Here is a 12,302-nt window from a genome sequence, read left to right as displayed (position 1 = left end):
ACGACACTTCTAATAAAATATGCTTCATAGTAAAGCTGTTGAGTATCAGGTGTCCCTTCCTTAGCCTTTCTGAAGATCACCAGAGGTCACTGTTAGTTTTTACATGGAATATGATGTCACCAACATACTGTTGTACTATTTTAAAAGTTAATGTATCATCCAAATTCTAAAATAACAAGCTGGAAGAGTCCAAGCTGTTCTCTTTTTGTTGTTTTTCGTATGCGTATATTTTCCAAAGTCTACTCTTTAGTTATAAGGTTTAAAGTCACGTGAATCCAGAAATTGTATTGAAAATGGAATCAATCTTTTTATAAATGATATACGCCTTATAATAATAATAGCCGTTTTGTTCTAACTGTAAAAACGTTACGCGAAACGTTGCTTTCAAATTCGTCAATTACCATGTTTGTTTTTTCTTATTATTATTATTCTACACTCCCTTTCTAGCTTTCCACACATAAATATGTGTATCTATTAATTTTCTTTAAAAAAATGGCTGATGCTCAGATAATAATATTGAGATGTATTAGTAATTTTATGTCATAAGCTTCTTTCTGTTGGTCGATATATGAAAATCTTAGGTGCTGATAATTTTGTATCACATTATTTCTTCATTCATTGGATCCAGTAGATATGATGTTCTGATATTCAATATGCAGGTCAGAAAGAGTTTTCATTGGCTCTTCTCAAGTTTTTTTTTGCAAGTTTCAACGGCGAGATGGCAGATATTTATTTGAAAACTTTACCTCAGTCTACTGTCAATAAGTGTATGCTATTCATGGTCTTCATTTCTGTTGGTGTAAAATTATCAACCACCTTTCTCGTTACCGAATTAACGACCATTCTTGTTCTCGTGGTCTGTCAATTTTACAATTGTTTTTAGATGTACAGGTTGATTTAATATGAGGTCACGCCAACTTAAACAAGCAGTCAGTCACCTTGAAAGCCACAGCTTAAAGGTTAAATAAAGTTTTGATTTGTCAATTATTTACTTTATACTAACTATCTACTATCTATCTTTATACTAATTATACGTATAGCAGACTTACTGGACATTTGAAAAGTTGAACTTAAAACATGACCTACCTGTGCTATATGACTATTACTACAAGTAGTAATAAAACATGACCTACCTGTGCTATATGACTATTACTACAAGTAGTAATAAAACATGACCTACCTGTGCTATATGACTATTACTACTAGTATTAATAAAACATGACCTACCTGTGCTATATGACTATTACTACTAGTAGTAATAAAACTGATCTACCAATTAGTGAAAAAAACCACAGTTAACGGAACAAACTGTCAGAAGTCTCATATCAGAGAAACTAGTTTCGACACATTGATGTTGTTTTCTGGCAGGAAAAACTGGTCAACAAACGCTACGTGACCCCTGATTTTGCCAGAAGACAACGTAAGACTGAAGAGAACGCACGAATGTGTCGAAACTAGTTTCTCTGACATGAAACTTCTGACAGTTTGTTCCGTTAACTGTGTTTTTTTTCACTAATTGCTCTACAGGATATTGTATTCGTTTATTATTACTATGATCTACCAAGTACTAAATTCTCAAACGCTAAACCTAGTAAAAACGTCGCTATAAGTTCATTTTAAACATATGTCCAGCAGAAAAAATTAAATGATTTCACCATAAACTATAACTCCTAAGTTGTAGACCTATCCATTAATAAGATAGATGTAGCTTCCATACTTTTAAATGCATTGATATGGCTCTCTGTGTAATACTAAATAATTCTGTACATCTGGTATCTGGACGCTTGGTAAGTCTTGTGCTACAGTTGAGATATCTAAATGTTCAAGCAAGTAAGGATCTACCCAATGTATAAGTGATAGCTTGGCTTGGTATCTTTGAAAAAATATATTTCTCCAACCCCCATTGCGTACTCGATACTTGATCTGTGGCCATGTTTACCCTGTAACTGCAAATCAGAAGATGCGTGAACTGCGCATGAGCAATGACGTTAAGGAAATTTATCTATTAAGATCCTTCCAGTTGATAAACATTGTGTTTAGTTTTCTGGATCTACTGAACTTACAACACTCCATCAACAAAGTTTCGAGTTAATAATTGATTGTAACGCTTGACCTACAATCCCAACAATTAAGTTTTGAATTGACATTTACGTATTCGGGTCCCAGTGGCTCGTCTACAATTCATGAACTACAGAAGCTAAGTACGTTATATTAGAACAATTTCGGAGCCTTACTACATTGTTACAATCATGCTCTATCTGACGACCGTGCATCTTGATAATAGCTTTACAGCGTAGTTTCCAGTGTAAAAGGTTCCACCATAGGGCTGTCTTTGTCGAATGCAAACCACATCTCCCATCCTTTCGATAGTTAATCTGGTGTACGAGGGCGTCGGATTCACAGCACAGAATCCATAAGTGCTGCGTCTGGCGACTTGACCCTTATGCCTTCGTATGGAATGCCATTACTACCCGTCTCATTCTCCAGTTATCTGAGGTATGTGCCAGTTTAACGGATATGTTGCAGCAGCAGTTTGTGTACTCTTCGCTTTTCCAGGAAGAGATATTTCTTGATTATGTTGTGTACTGTTGCCTGAGGCACGTGAAAGGCTTTTATTATTGACCTCTGTGTTCGAGGATTCCAATCAATTACAAGACGTCGCACTTTGCTTGTCACGGCAGAGGTATAGCTTGTAGGTCTCACTTTGGATGGTACTGGGGCACTAAACTGATCCATATTCTATTGCTTGTCAATCTCATTAAATACGTGGGAAATATCCCGTTTTGGAAATTTACATTCCCGATATGAACAAATCTTTATAATCTGGGTATATGGTCATTTTGCATCGGAAAGGACCGTTACAAATCCTGCGTAAGTAGTGCCTAAGAATATCAAATTTTGTCAAACAAGTATCCAGTTTGCCCCTGATGAAGAAAGGTCAATTTTTCAAATGCGGTCGGGATATAGGGTTTTATATTATTCTTAAAATGTAGTTCCGATACATTCTGTTCCACCACAGCCTTATGTTGACAGTGATTGTTACATGGTTTGCTGAGTTGCATATTCAAAATCGTTTAAAAAAAACGTACTCAATCAGCTGTAAGTTTCTAATTTGTATTCACGTGTTAAGGTATCAGTGGCTTGCTTACCCCCGATTTAAGTCCTGGTATGGTATGGTGATTAGGGTGCTTGACTTGTAATCTGCGGGTCGCGGCTTCAAATCTCTGTCACGGAACATGCTTATCCTTTCAGCCGTGGGGGCGTTATAATTTGACGGTCAATCGTACAATTCGTTTGTGAAAAAGTAGCCCAAGAGTTGGCGGTGGATGGTGTTGACTATCTGCCTTTCCTCTAGTCTGTCACTGCTAAATTAGATACTGCTAGCACAGATAAATAAACATACCCCTGACCTTAAAACTTGACCTACAACACACCATTAACCAAGTTTGTATATGCACACAACCAGAACTCACACTACATCACCCAAATGACATTTCACACTATATAGTGTGTCCCATCATATGTCCAACACACATATACAATCACAATGTGTACACACACTATAAGTGAAGAGAATGCGCACCGTACACACACACACACCATTATTTGCACATACCGTAATATTATGATGCACACTCACACTGATATACATACAGGACATCAACACAAATGAATGAAAGAATGATGCATAAGATCATGACACCTTGTATGAAACAAAAGTGCACGAGCAAGTGGAAAAAAATATTTAAAAAAGTTGAAAGCGTAGGAATGGGTGCACCAAAAAGTAAGGAAACAAGGCAGGAATGGGCATAGTGTAATAAAACTTTCTCTGTACAACATCACAAGGGGGCGTGTCCAATATTCGGTGGAGAAGGTTGGTAGGTATGGAGACCGACATTGGTAACTAGTAGTTTGTATATTTAAATACGTATATTGGAAAAATCTGCAAGACAAATTTCGAGTGCGATTTTTAACGATGAAAATATTTCTAAAATATAAAATTAGAGAGTTAACAATAAGAAATGTCACCTACGGGAGTGAAAGAAGATCAAATCAAAATGGCGTATTAATAATTTTTTAGTGTTTCCAGATAACCGTCTTACAAAAATATTAACGTATTGATGTTTAGGAATGTCTATTAATTACTTTGCCCGGGCTGAGAATTCAAGAATTCGTGATTAGCGTCCTGTTGCCAAAAAAAAAAAGAAGAAAGTTCTCTGCCTTTTGGAGTTGTGGGTGAGCTATAAGAGTGATAGTCAAATTTCAGTATTCGGTCAGATAAGAGTAACTCAGGATTTGACGATGGATACTGTTGACTAGCTACTTCTCTTTAACCTTCCAGTTCAAAATTAGGGAAGATTCAACGCGAACTACCTTTTCTGCTGCTTTGCTCGAATATTCTAGAACAACAAAAGTATTCACACGAATGTGCAATATCACTGAAACCTTCGAACACGTTACATCACCAGTTAAGTGTTGTTTTTACACCAAGCAATTGCTGTCAACAACCATCACCATATTTTGCGAGTTAGAAAATAAAACCTGCCTTTTCTTTCGCAGCTACGAAGTATTTTTCAAATGTTAGCTTAGCTTTTGAGCGAATATAATTTTCTTGTCAAGAATTCACGGTAAAATCACCATGTCATAGGTGATGTAATCATTATAAAACTTACTCTTCTGCCAAAAGGACGAGGTGGCTCCGTCATGCGCACAACATGAACCATATCCAGCATGGGTGTTTTGGCATTAGTTTCGGGAGAGCTGGCATCTGGCATTTTTGATCTTCTGTAAAAAAACAAAAACAAAGTGTTTTAGGTGCCAGGCAAAAAAAAAATCATTAAGTCATATTTTACTTAGACCTAGAAAAGTATAATTTAAGATAATCACGTTAATTTTATATGTAATATTTAAGTACTACTTAATACGATAACATAAAATTTCTTACTTTTTAAATGAAATGCTCACTATCAGTGACGTGGTGAGGGTGACTGGCGCTTGGGGGCAAAACATAATTTGGCGCCCCCACAAAAAATTACAGTGCTGACCCCCTTACACTCTTACTTTCTAGTTTCTAACCTTACATGGTAACCCTAATTACCATGGTATTGTCACAATTATCTCATTTTTGAAAGACAACTGTTGGTCGATTAAGTAATACCAGCACAGAGTGCAGAAAAGCAATTAATCCCCTGGAAAGGTGAATGGGGGGTATTTGTTTGAAATAAAATTAATTCTTTGTTAAAATAACTGATCTGTGTGAGCTTAATTTGTAATGGTTACTATAACTTAGTGCAGCATTCAAAATAGAACACTGAGGTTAAGGTGGAAGTATTTAGGTAGCTTTGAGATTCATACAAATAACCAGTTACATTCCTTGTACCTGTAAACATGCAGTGAAAGCTTACCATAGTAACAAGCCACATCAATTGTTTGTTACAGGTAAGGCCTTAACTTAAATATGCAGTGAAAGCTTACCATAGTAACAAGCCATATCAATTGTTAGTTACAGGTAAGGCCTTAACTTAAACATGCAGTGAAAGCTTACCATAGTAACAAGCCACATCAATTGTTTGTTTGTTTGTAATTAAGCACAAAGCTACACAATGGACTATCTGTGCTCTGCCCACCACGGGTATCGAAACCCGGATTCTAGTGTTGTAAGTCCGCAGACATACCGCTGTGCCACTGGCGGCAGCCACAACAACATCTAATAAACTGAGAATTAACAAATAAATAGATTAGGGCTATTCACAGTAGGTAAGTCCTGAATGCCTGCTAGCCCTGCCCCTAAACTGACCATAGTCCTCTTATAAAACCTTCTATATATAATATTAAAACAACTTTATGAACGAACAATAGAACTATGAATAGTCATGGAATGAGTTACGAAAATATATTAATGGTACTTGCCGGTAAAAAAATTGAAGTCTATGGGAATCACTAACAAATACCCTGTAAAACTATGGAAGTTATGGTTTATTATTCATGAATTTAAATCATTATCTAATTAAGATCTCTAGCTTTTAATAACAATATTTTGCGTATCATACTCCACAATAATATAAAAATGCACCACAACTCTATTGATTGGTATTATTATAGAACGAATAAATTATTTGGGCCACCGACAGTTTGAAAAATTCGGCCATAAATTATCACGTGTTAACAAAATTGCTAAATTTCCTATCAACTATGAAACAGCGAATTTTAATTAATCTAACCCTGAAAACCATGGGATTTCCTTAGGCATAATACTTCCGTTGATATATTAATATTTGATGTCAATCATAACAGAAACATTTTAATGAGCCTTAGTCTTATGGCGAACAGCTGAATTCTGGGTAAACTGGTTGTTAATTTGATGCCACTCGAACCAGACGCCTGGGGGCAAATGCCCCTCCCCTGCACCCCCTCGTTACGCCACTGCTGTCTATAAGACGCTCCAGATTTCATTGAACTATTTCTATTTCAAATAAGTCAAAGCTACTACTACTACTTTTAAAAGTGAAATCTAAACAGCTAAGTCTCACAAGGATAAACTTATGTTATATTTCCCGATTCTTGCTTAAATAATTTTTTATAAGTGTTAAAAACCTTAGTGGTTAACGTGTTTAGACTGTGAATCTGATGATTTCAAGTTCGCGACCCTATGCTACAAAAACGCGATCCGCACTTTAGGACCATAATCTACAGTCAAACAACATTGTTCGATCAGACAAAAGTAACCAAAGAGTTGGCAGGGGGTGCGTTTGAATAGTTGCCTTACCTTTAGTTCAAAATTATGGATAACTAAGCGCATATAACGTTTTGTAGGTTAGCGCGAAAATTCTGAAACAAGTTTTGTTTTTGAATTTCGCGCAAAGCTACACGAGAGCTAACAACGCTAAAATCTGGGGTTCAATTCCCGTAGTGACACACAACGGATAGCCCAATGTGATTTTGTTCTAAAACAAACAAATAAGTTTTCTTTTTTAATCTACTAGCTCAAAATTAGGAACGGACACAGATAGACTTTGAGAATCTTTGTACAAATATCCAAAAACAATTTAAAACGTCTTGAGGTGGTTCGTTTGTTTCAGAATATGGCCATGGGTTAGGGAGCTCGACTCGCAATATGAGGGTCGCGGGTTCGAATCCCCGTCCCATCAAACATGCTCGCCCTTTCAGGCGTTATAATGTGACGGTCAATCCCACTATTCGTTGGTTAAAAGATTAGCCCAAGAGATGGCGGTGGGTGGTGATAACTAGCTGCCTTACCTCTAGTTTTACACCACTAAATTAGGAACGGCTAGCGCAGGAAGACCGTAATTTGACCGCTATCCCACCGGGGAACGTTAATGGGAAGGCAACTAGTCAACGGTATACACCGACAACACTCGTGTTACTGCTGTCTGATCAGATAGTGGGATTTCACGGTCACATTTTTTTTATCACATCCAAGACCCCAAAGTTATATGTGTTATATTACAAGAAAGTATTATTCAATGTATCTCCAGTAAATAAATAAATATTTCCTCTATCCAATCATTATTAAGCCGAATCTCTAACTTAAGAATAGTCCTGCTATCTAGTGACACAAACACACACTAAATTGTAAAAATATGCTTCTGCCAATACTGATAGACAGTTTGAAACCTGTAATTAATTCCAATTGAAAACGAATACAATATATTCAGTGAAATGAAATAATTGAAAGTTCGTGGTTCATGTTAATTTAAAGTAAAACTATGAAGTAATTAACATTTCTTCAATGAAAAAAGTGTAAATATTTTAAGATATCTGTTTTATCCAAAAAAATTGTAACATTTGTTTAAAATATCGTATTTCTAAACTCTGAATAAAATAAAATAACTAATTTGTACCGAGATTAGAATGCTGTAAACCTTATTAATCTGTTGAATCCATTCTTCTACGACATACTCTGCTAATGTTGGACACATTTAAAATATTTTAATGTAACTTCTTACATCTTTCTATCATATCAACGTATTTTTCATGATCGGTTCACAACACTATAGGTTTGGTTGTTACTAAGCCCAAAGTTACACAGGAAGCTACCTCGCACTCTTTCCACCATGGGGGAATCGAACCTCGGATTTTAACGTCGTAAGTTTATAAACTTATTGCAGACCCACTGAGGAACCGCTATGAATTTCCTTCTCAAATATATCTGTTGAACTTAATGTGCTGCAGATTGTTTTGACACAGACGTCATTCTAACCAGTACGATAAATTTCATAGTACTAGATTTGGTTATGTTTTTGAGATTTAAGTGTTATTAAAAAAATATTAAACAAAATAGCTTACCTTATATTCGCACGATAAAAACTTTTTAAAAATCCAGTTAACATTTCGTCAGAGCGCAGAGAGACTAATTTATATGTCCACCCAGTGGCAAGTCTGCAGACTTACGACGCTAAAATTCGAATTTCGATACCCTTGATGGGTTTGTTTATTTTAGAGAAAAGCCACATTGGGCTATCTGCAGTGTCACCGGTTGGAATCTGACTCCGTATTTTAGCGTTGTAGGTCCGTAAACTTACCGCTGTTCAACCGGGGAAAACCCGTGATGGGTAGAGCAGAGATAGCCCATTGTGTATCTTTGCGCTTAGCAACAACCAAAACAAGCCTATTGTATAGTTCGACATTTAGACTTGTACATTAGACCCCAACTGTACCATAGCAAAGAGTAACTTTAAACTAATAGGCTCCATAAGGAACAAGAACCATAACTTTTAAAATTATAAGCACGCTGTTGTGTTCCGAACAATAGCAGATGAGATGACAATATGAATTTTTGTTGTTTGAAAATTATAAATTTCCTACTTATTTTCAGAGTAAGTTGGGGGGATTGGACTACACGTGAACTTGTACAAAAGATAAAAAACTTAACACAACCTTTACTACTTCCGGATAAAGAAAGTGTATAGTCGAAATGTTGGACAGTAAATAACACTTTCAATAGTGTTGTAGTTTTACCTATTCCTGTGCGCCTGTTTTAACCTTGGGTTTTATATTATCTTAATTATAAGGCCAATTTTTAGTCTGGTTTGTTTGATTTAATATAAGCACAAAGCAACACAATGGGCTATCTGTGCTCTTCCCACCACGGTTATCGAAACCTCGTTTCTAGTGTTAGTGTTGTAAGTGGGCAGATATACCGCTGTGCCACTGGGGGTACCAATATTTTTATTACAATGCCAATAACACATATACGTTTAATCCTCTTGAATGTGTAGCGAAGACATTAACCCCACGTTTCATTAGTTTATTGAAATAAAAACGAGAATCCTACAAATATACAAACTTTACCAACATACTTCCCAAAAAAGAGAATAACGAATTACATCTGAAAGTTGCATAACACACGAAGCTTTAAACAAATTGACATGTATCATTAAAAAATATATATATATATGTGTGTGTGTGTCCAAATCTGATTGTTAATATAAACACTAACGTGGTCAAAATAGTAACTTCTGAAGTTTCTTTTAATAAATCCTCATCACGGAACATGCTCGCCCTTTCAGCCTTGGGGGCGTTATAATGTCGTGGTCGATCCCACTATTCATTGGTACAAGAACAGCTCAAGTGTTAACGGTGGGTGGTGTTGAGTGGCTGCCTTCCCTCTAGTCTAGTCTATCACTGCTAAATTAAGAACGGCTAGCGCGAATAGCCCTCGTATAGCTTTGCGCGAAATTCAAAAAACACAAACACTTCTTTTAATGGTGTTACTCATTAAATGTAGACAAACCTATTGGAAACCTTACATTCATATCTTAACCATTCACGTGCAGTAATTCCATGTCTTATTCATCCATTACATTTTCTTAAATATATCAGTACATTTTGTTTAATATATTAATCAGACGACAAAAAATACGATATTGTTATCGTTTGTGTGAGCTTAGAGTTTGTTTTTTCTCTTTTTCTTCAAACAATTACGTCTAGACAACTGACTTTCCTTCTGGATATTTCCAGGCTTAGACTTCAGGTATTCAACGCATTCCTCTGTTTGATTGTTAGGCGTGATAACCCTAGTCTCATCTGATAGGCTGGAATAAACACCATTGTTGAATTGCAAATCTAAATTGCTTATATATATATATATTGGTATCATGACGTCATCTATAGAAGTACGTGTCGTTTCGTGTTTTTAACTACGCCCGTTTGAAACTACCTTACGTTTTTATAAAACTAATTTAAATAAAAGTTTCAGGTCACTAATTTTTTAACACTCAATTTACTTTCAGCGCCTTTAGCACGAGGCTTTAACTTTATGTCATGCATTCTAATGGCTACAATTTTCTAAGTTGGGTACCGTTTCAATCTCGTCAAGCTACGGATAACATCAGATAAGTCACCATAAATAGGACTGAAATAGTAAATTCTTCAATTTTAGATTATGCTTTTCCTCTCCAATGGATTTAATTATTTGTTCTATAATCTACTTCTTAGGACATATATTTTGTTTTATTTTCTTAAATATTAGTAAAATTAAAACTAACAGCCCCTTCTTTATAGTTTCTTGTGCTACTATATTAAAAGTAAAAAACAAAACAAAAACGACCTTTTTAGGCACAATGAAGTATAAAATCTTTATTATTTTATAATTTTTCAGCAGACTATTTTCGCTAACAGAGGGCTAATAACTACAGCGTTAGCTTGACCTATATAAAACTCCAAACCAGTCAGCTGAAAATTTTTGAAAGAATATTGTATCTTTCATTGTGTCGAAAAACCTCTTTCTCTATTTAACCCATGACCACCAGGCATAAATAACCATCCATGATTTAGAACTGCTGTCCAGAGGATTTGTTTGTAATTATGCACAAAGCTACACAAGGGCTATCTGTGCTCTGCCCACCACGGATTGTCCAGAGGAAAGTTAATCAATCAGCAGCACCCGCTGCCTAAATGGCTATCTCTAGCAGGATTAACCGTCACATTTATAACGCCCTCACAACTAAAAGCGTGGATCGTGTTCATTAGCATATTGCGGATTCGAACCTTGGACTTTTCGTTCACTAACTCGTAATGTTAACAACTTGGTCACGTCCAGTACTTCAAAGACCTATAAAACAATATTATATCTTGTTAGATGTTGAGTTTATATAGAAATTCAATTAACTTAGTAGATTTACATTAATTAATAGTGTTCTTTTTTTTTTAACCTAGCATTAAAAAAACGCAGTGGTGACTCGAATTATGTTCACGAAACTAAGCGTCTATCTACCTATTTGTGTGAGGTATTGTAAGTTTTGTGTTATAAAACATTACAGATAGAGCAGCCGGCTAAAAATATAAGCATTATATCAGACTGGATTCTTTATTCCTTTACTGGTTGAGGGAATTATTCTTTTATTATTCATAAGGCAAACTGTGGTCTAAAAAACACTCGATACTCTTGACCCCAGGAGCTTTATATGTAAAGAGTGTCCGGAAATTATGTTATCAAAATAGTTTTCTCGTGTTTCAGAGACAGAGACTTGAACTTCTGCTACAATAGCTACTATAATTACACTATATCAGAAGATATATGTTGTGGCATGCACTAAATATATTGGCAGAGGAATACGGGTCTGACAGGAGTTTCAACATCTTCAGATATAAATATTAATGTAAGTTAGTAAACATTAGTTTCCAGATACCTTTGTTTTTATAAAATATTGAAAAAAAACACATTATTTTAAAATCGGTTTTAAGATACTGTAAAGAATTCTTTAAAAGCTCATTCACTTAGATGATATGATATCATTGGCAGAAGATATTATTGGCTATGATTCATTATCATAGCCAATGGTTGATTGTTGTTGTTAAGCACAGAGCTACACGATGGGCTATCTGTGCTCTGTCCATCACGGGTATCGAAATCTGATTTTTATCCTTCTAACCTTACAGACTTGCCACTGAGCGACTGGGGGGCAATGTAATCAACTGGTCGAGAACCGCAAGACATTTGCTGCAGTTTTCATGTCATACGCTTAAATTCTCCTTATTCTAATAATGGTTGGAGACGGCTTGAATGGGTAATGAATAAAAACTTTAATATGTGTTTAACACAACAGCAAATGTACAACGTTTAACACAACAGCAAGTGTACAACGTTTCGACAAGGTTTTGTCATCATCTCCTTATTCTGTTATTTTCACGCACGCCATTTAAGCTACGCTTTCTTGTAAACATTATGTGTTAGATCGATAAATCCTGGTCTATTTGAAACAATTTTACGCTGTCAGTTTGTTTGTTTTTGAATTTCGCGCAAAGCTACACGAGGGTTATCTGCGCTAGCCGTCCCTAAT

The 12,302-nt window shown here is 35.6% G+C and overlaps 1 protein-coding gene across 1 annotated transcript in view; it reads right to left on the bottom strand.

Annotated features, from left to right (window-relative positions):
- LOC106459896 (excitatory amino acid transporter-like) overlaps positions 1–12,302 on the bottom strand; it is a 75,835-nt gene that overhangs the window by 37,946 nt on the left and 25,587 nt on the right. Inside the window, exon 2 of the mRNA XM_013919568.2 lies at positions 4,674–4,785. Within this exon, the coding sequence (XP_013775022.1) occupies positions 4,674–4,775 (102 nt within the window). The 5' untranslated portion in view covers positions 4,776–4,785. The remainder of the gene's footprint in view (positions 1–4,673; positions 4,786–12,302) is intronic.

This window comes from Limulus polyphemus, unplaced genomic scaffold (genome assembly GCF_000517525.1).
Source record: "Limulus polyphemus unplaced genomic scaffold, Limulus_polyphemus-2.1.2 Scaffold677, whole genome shotgun sequence".
Lineage (NCBI taxonomy): Eukaryota > Metazoa > Arthropoda > Merostomata > Xiphosura > Limulidae > Limulus > Limulus polyphemus.
This window is presented reverse-complemented; position numbering and strand designations above follow the sequence as displayed.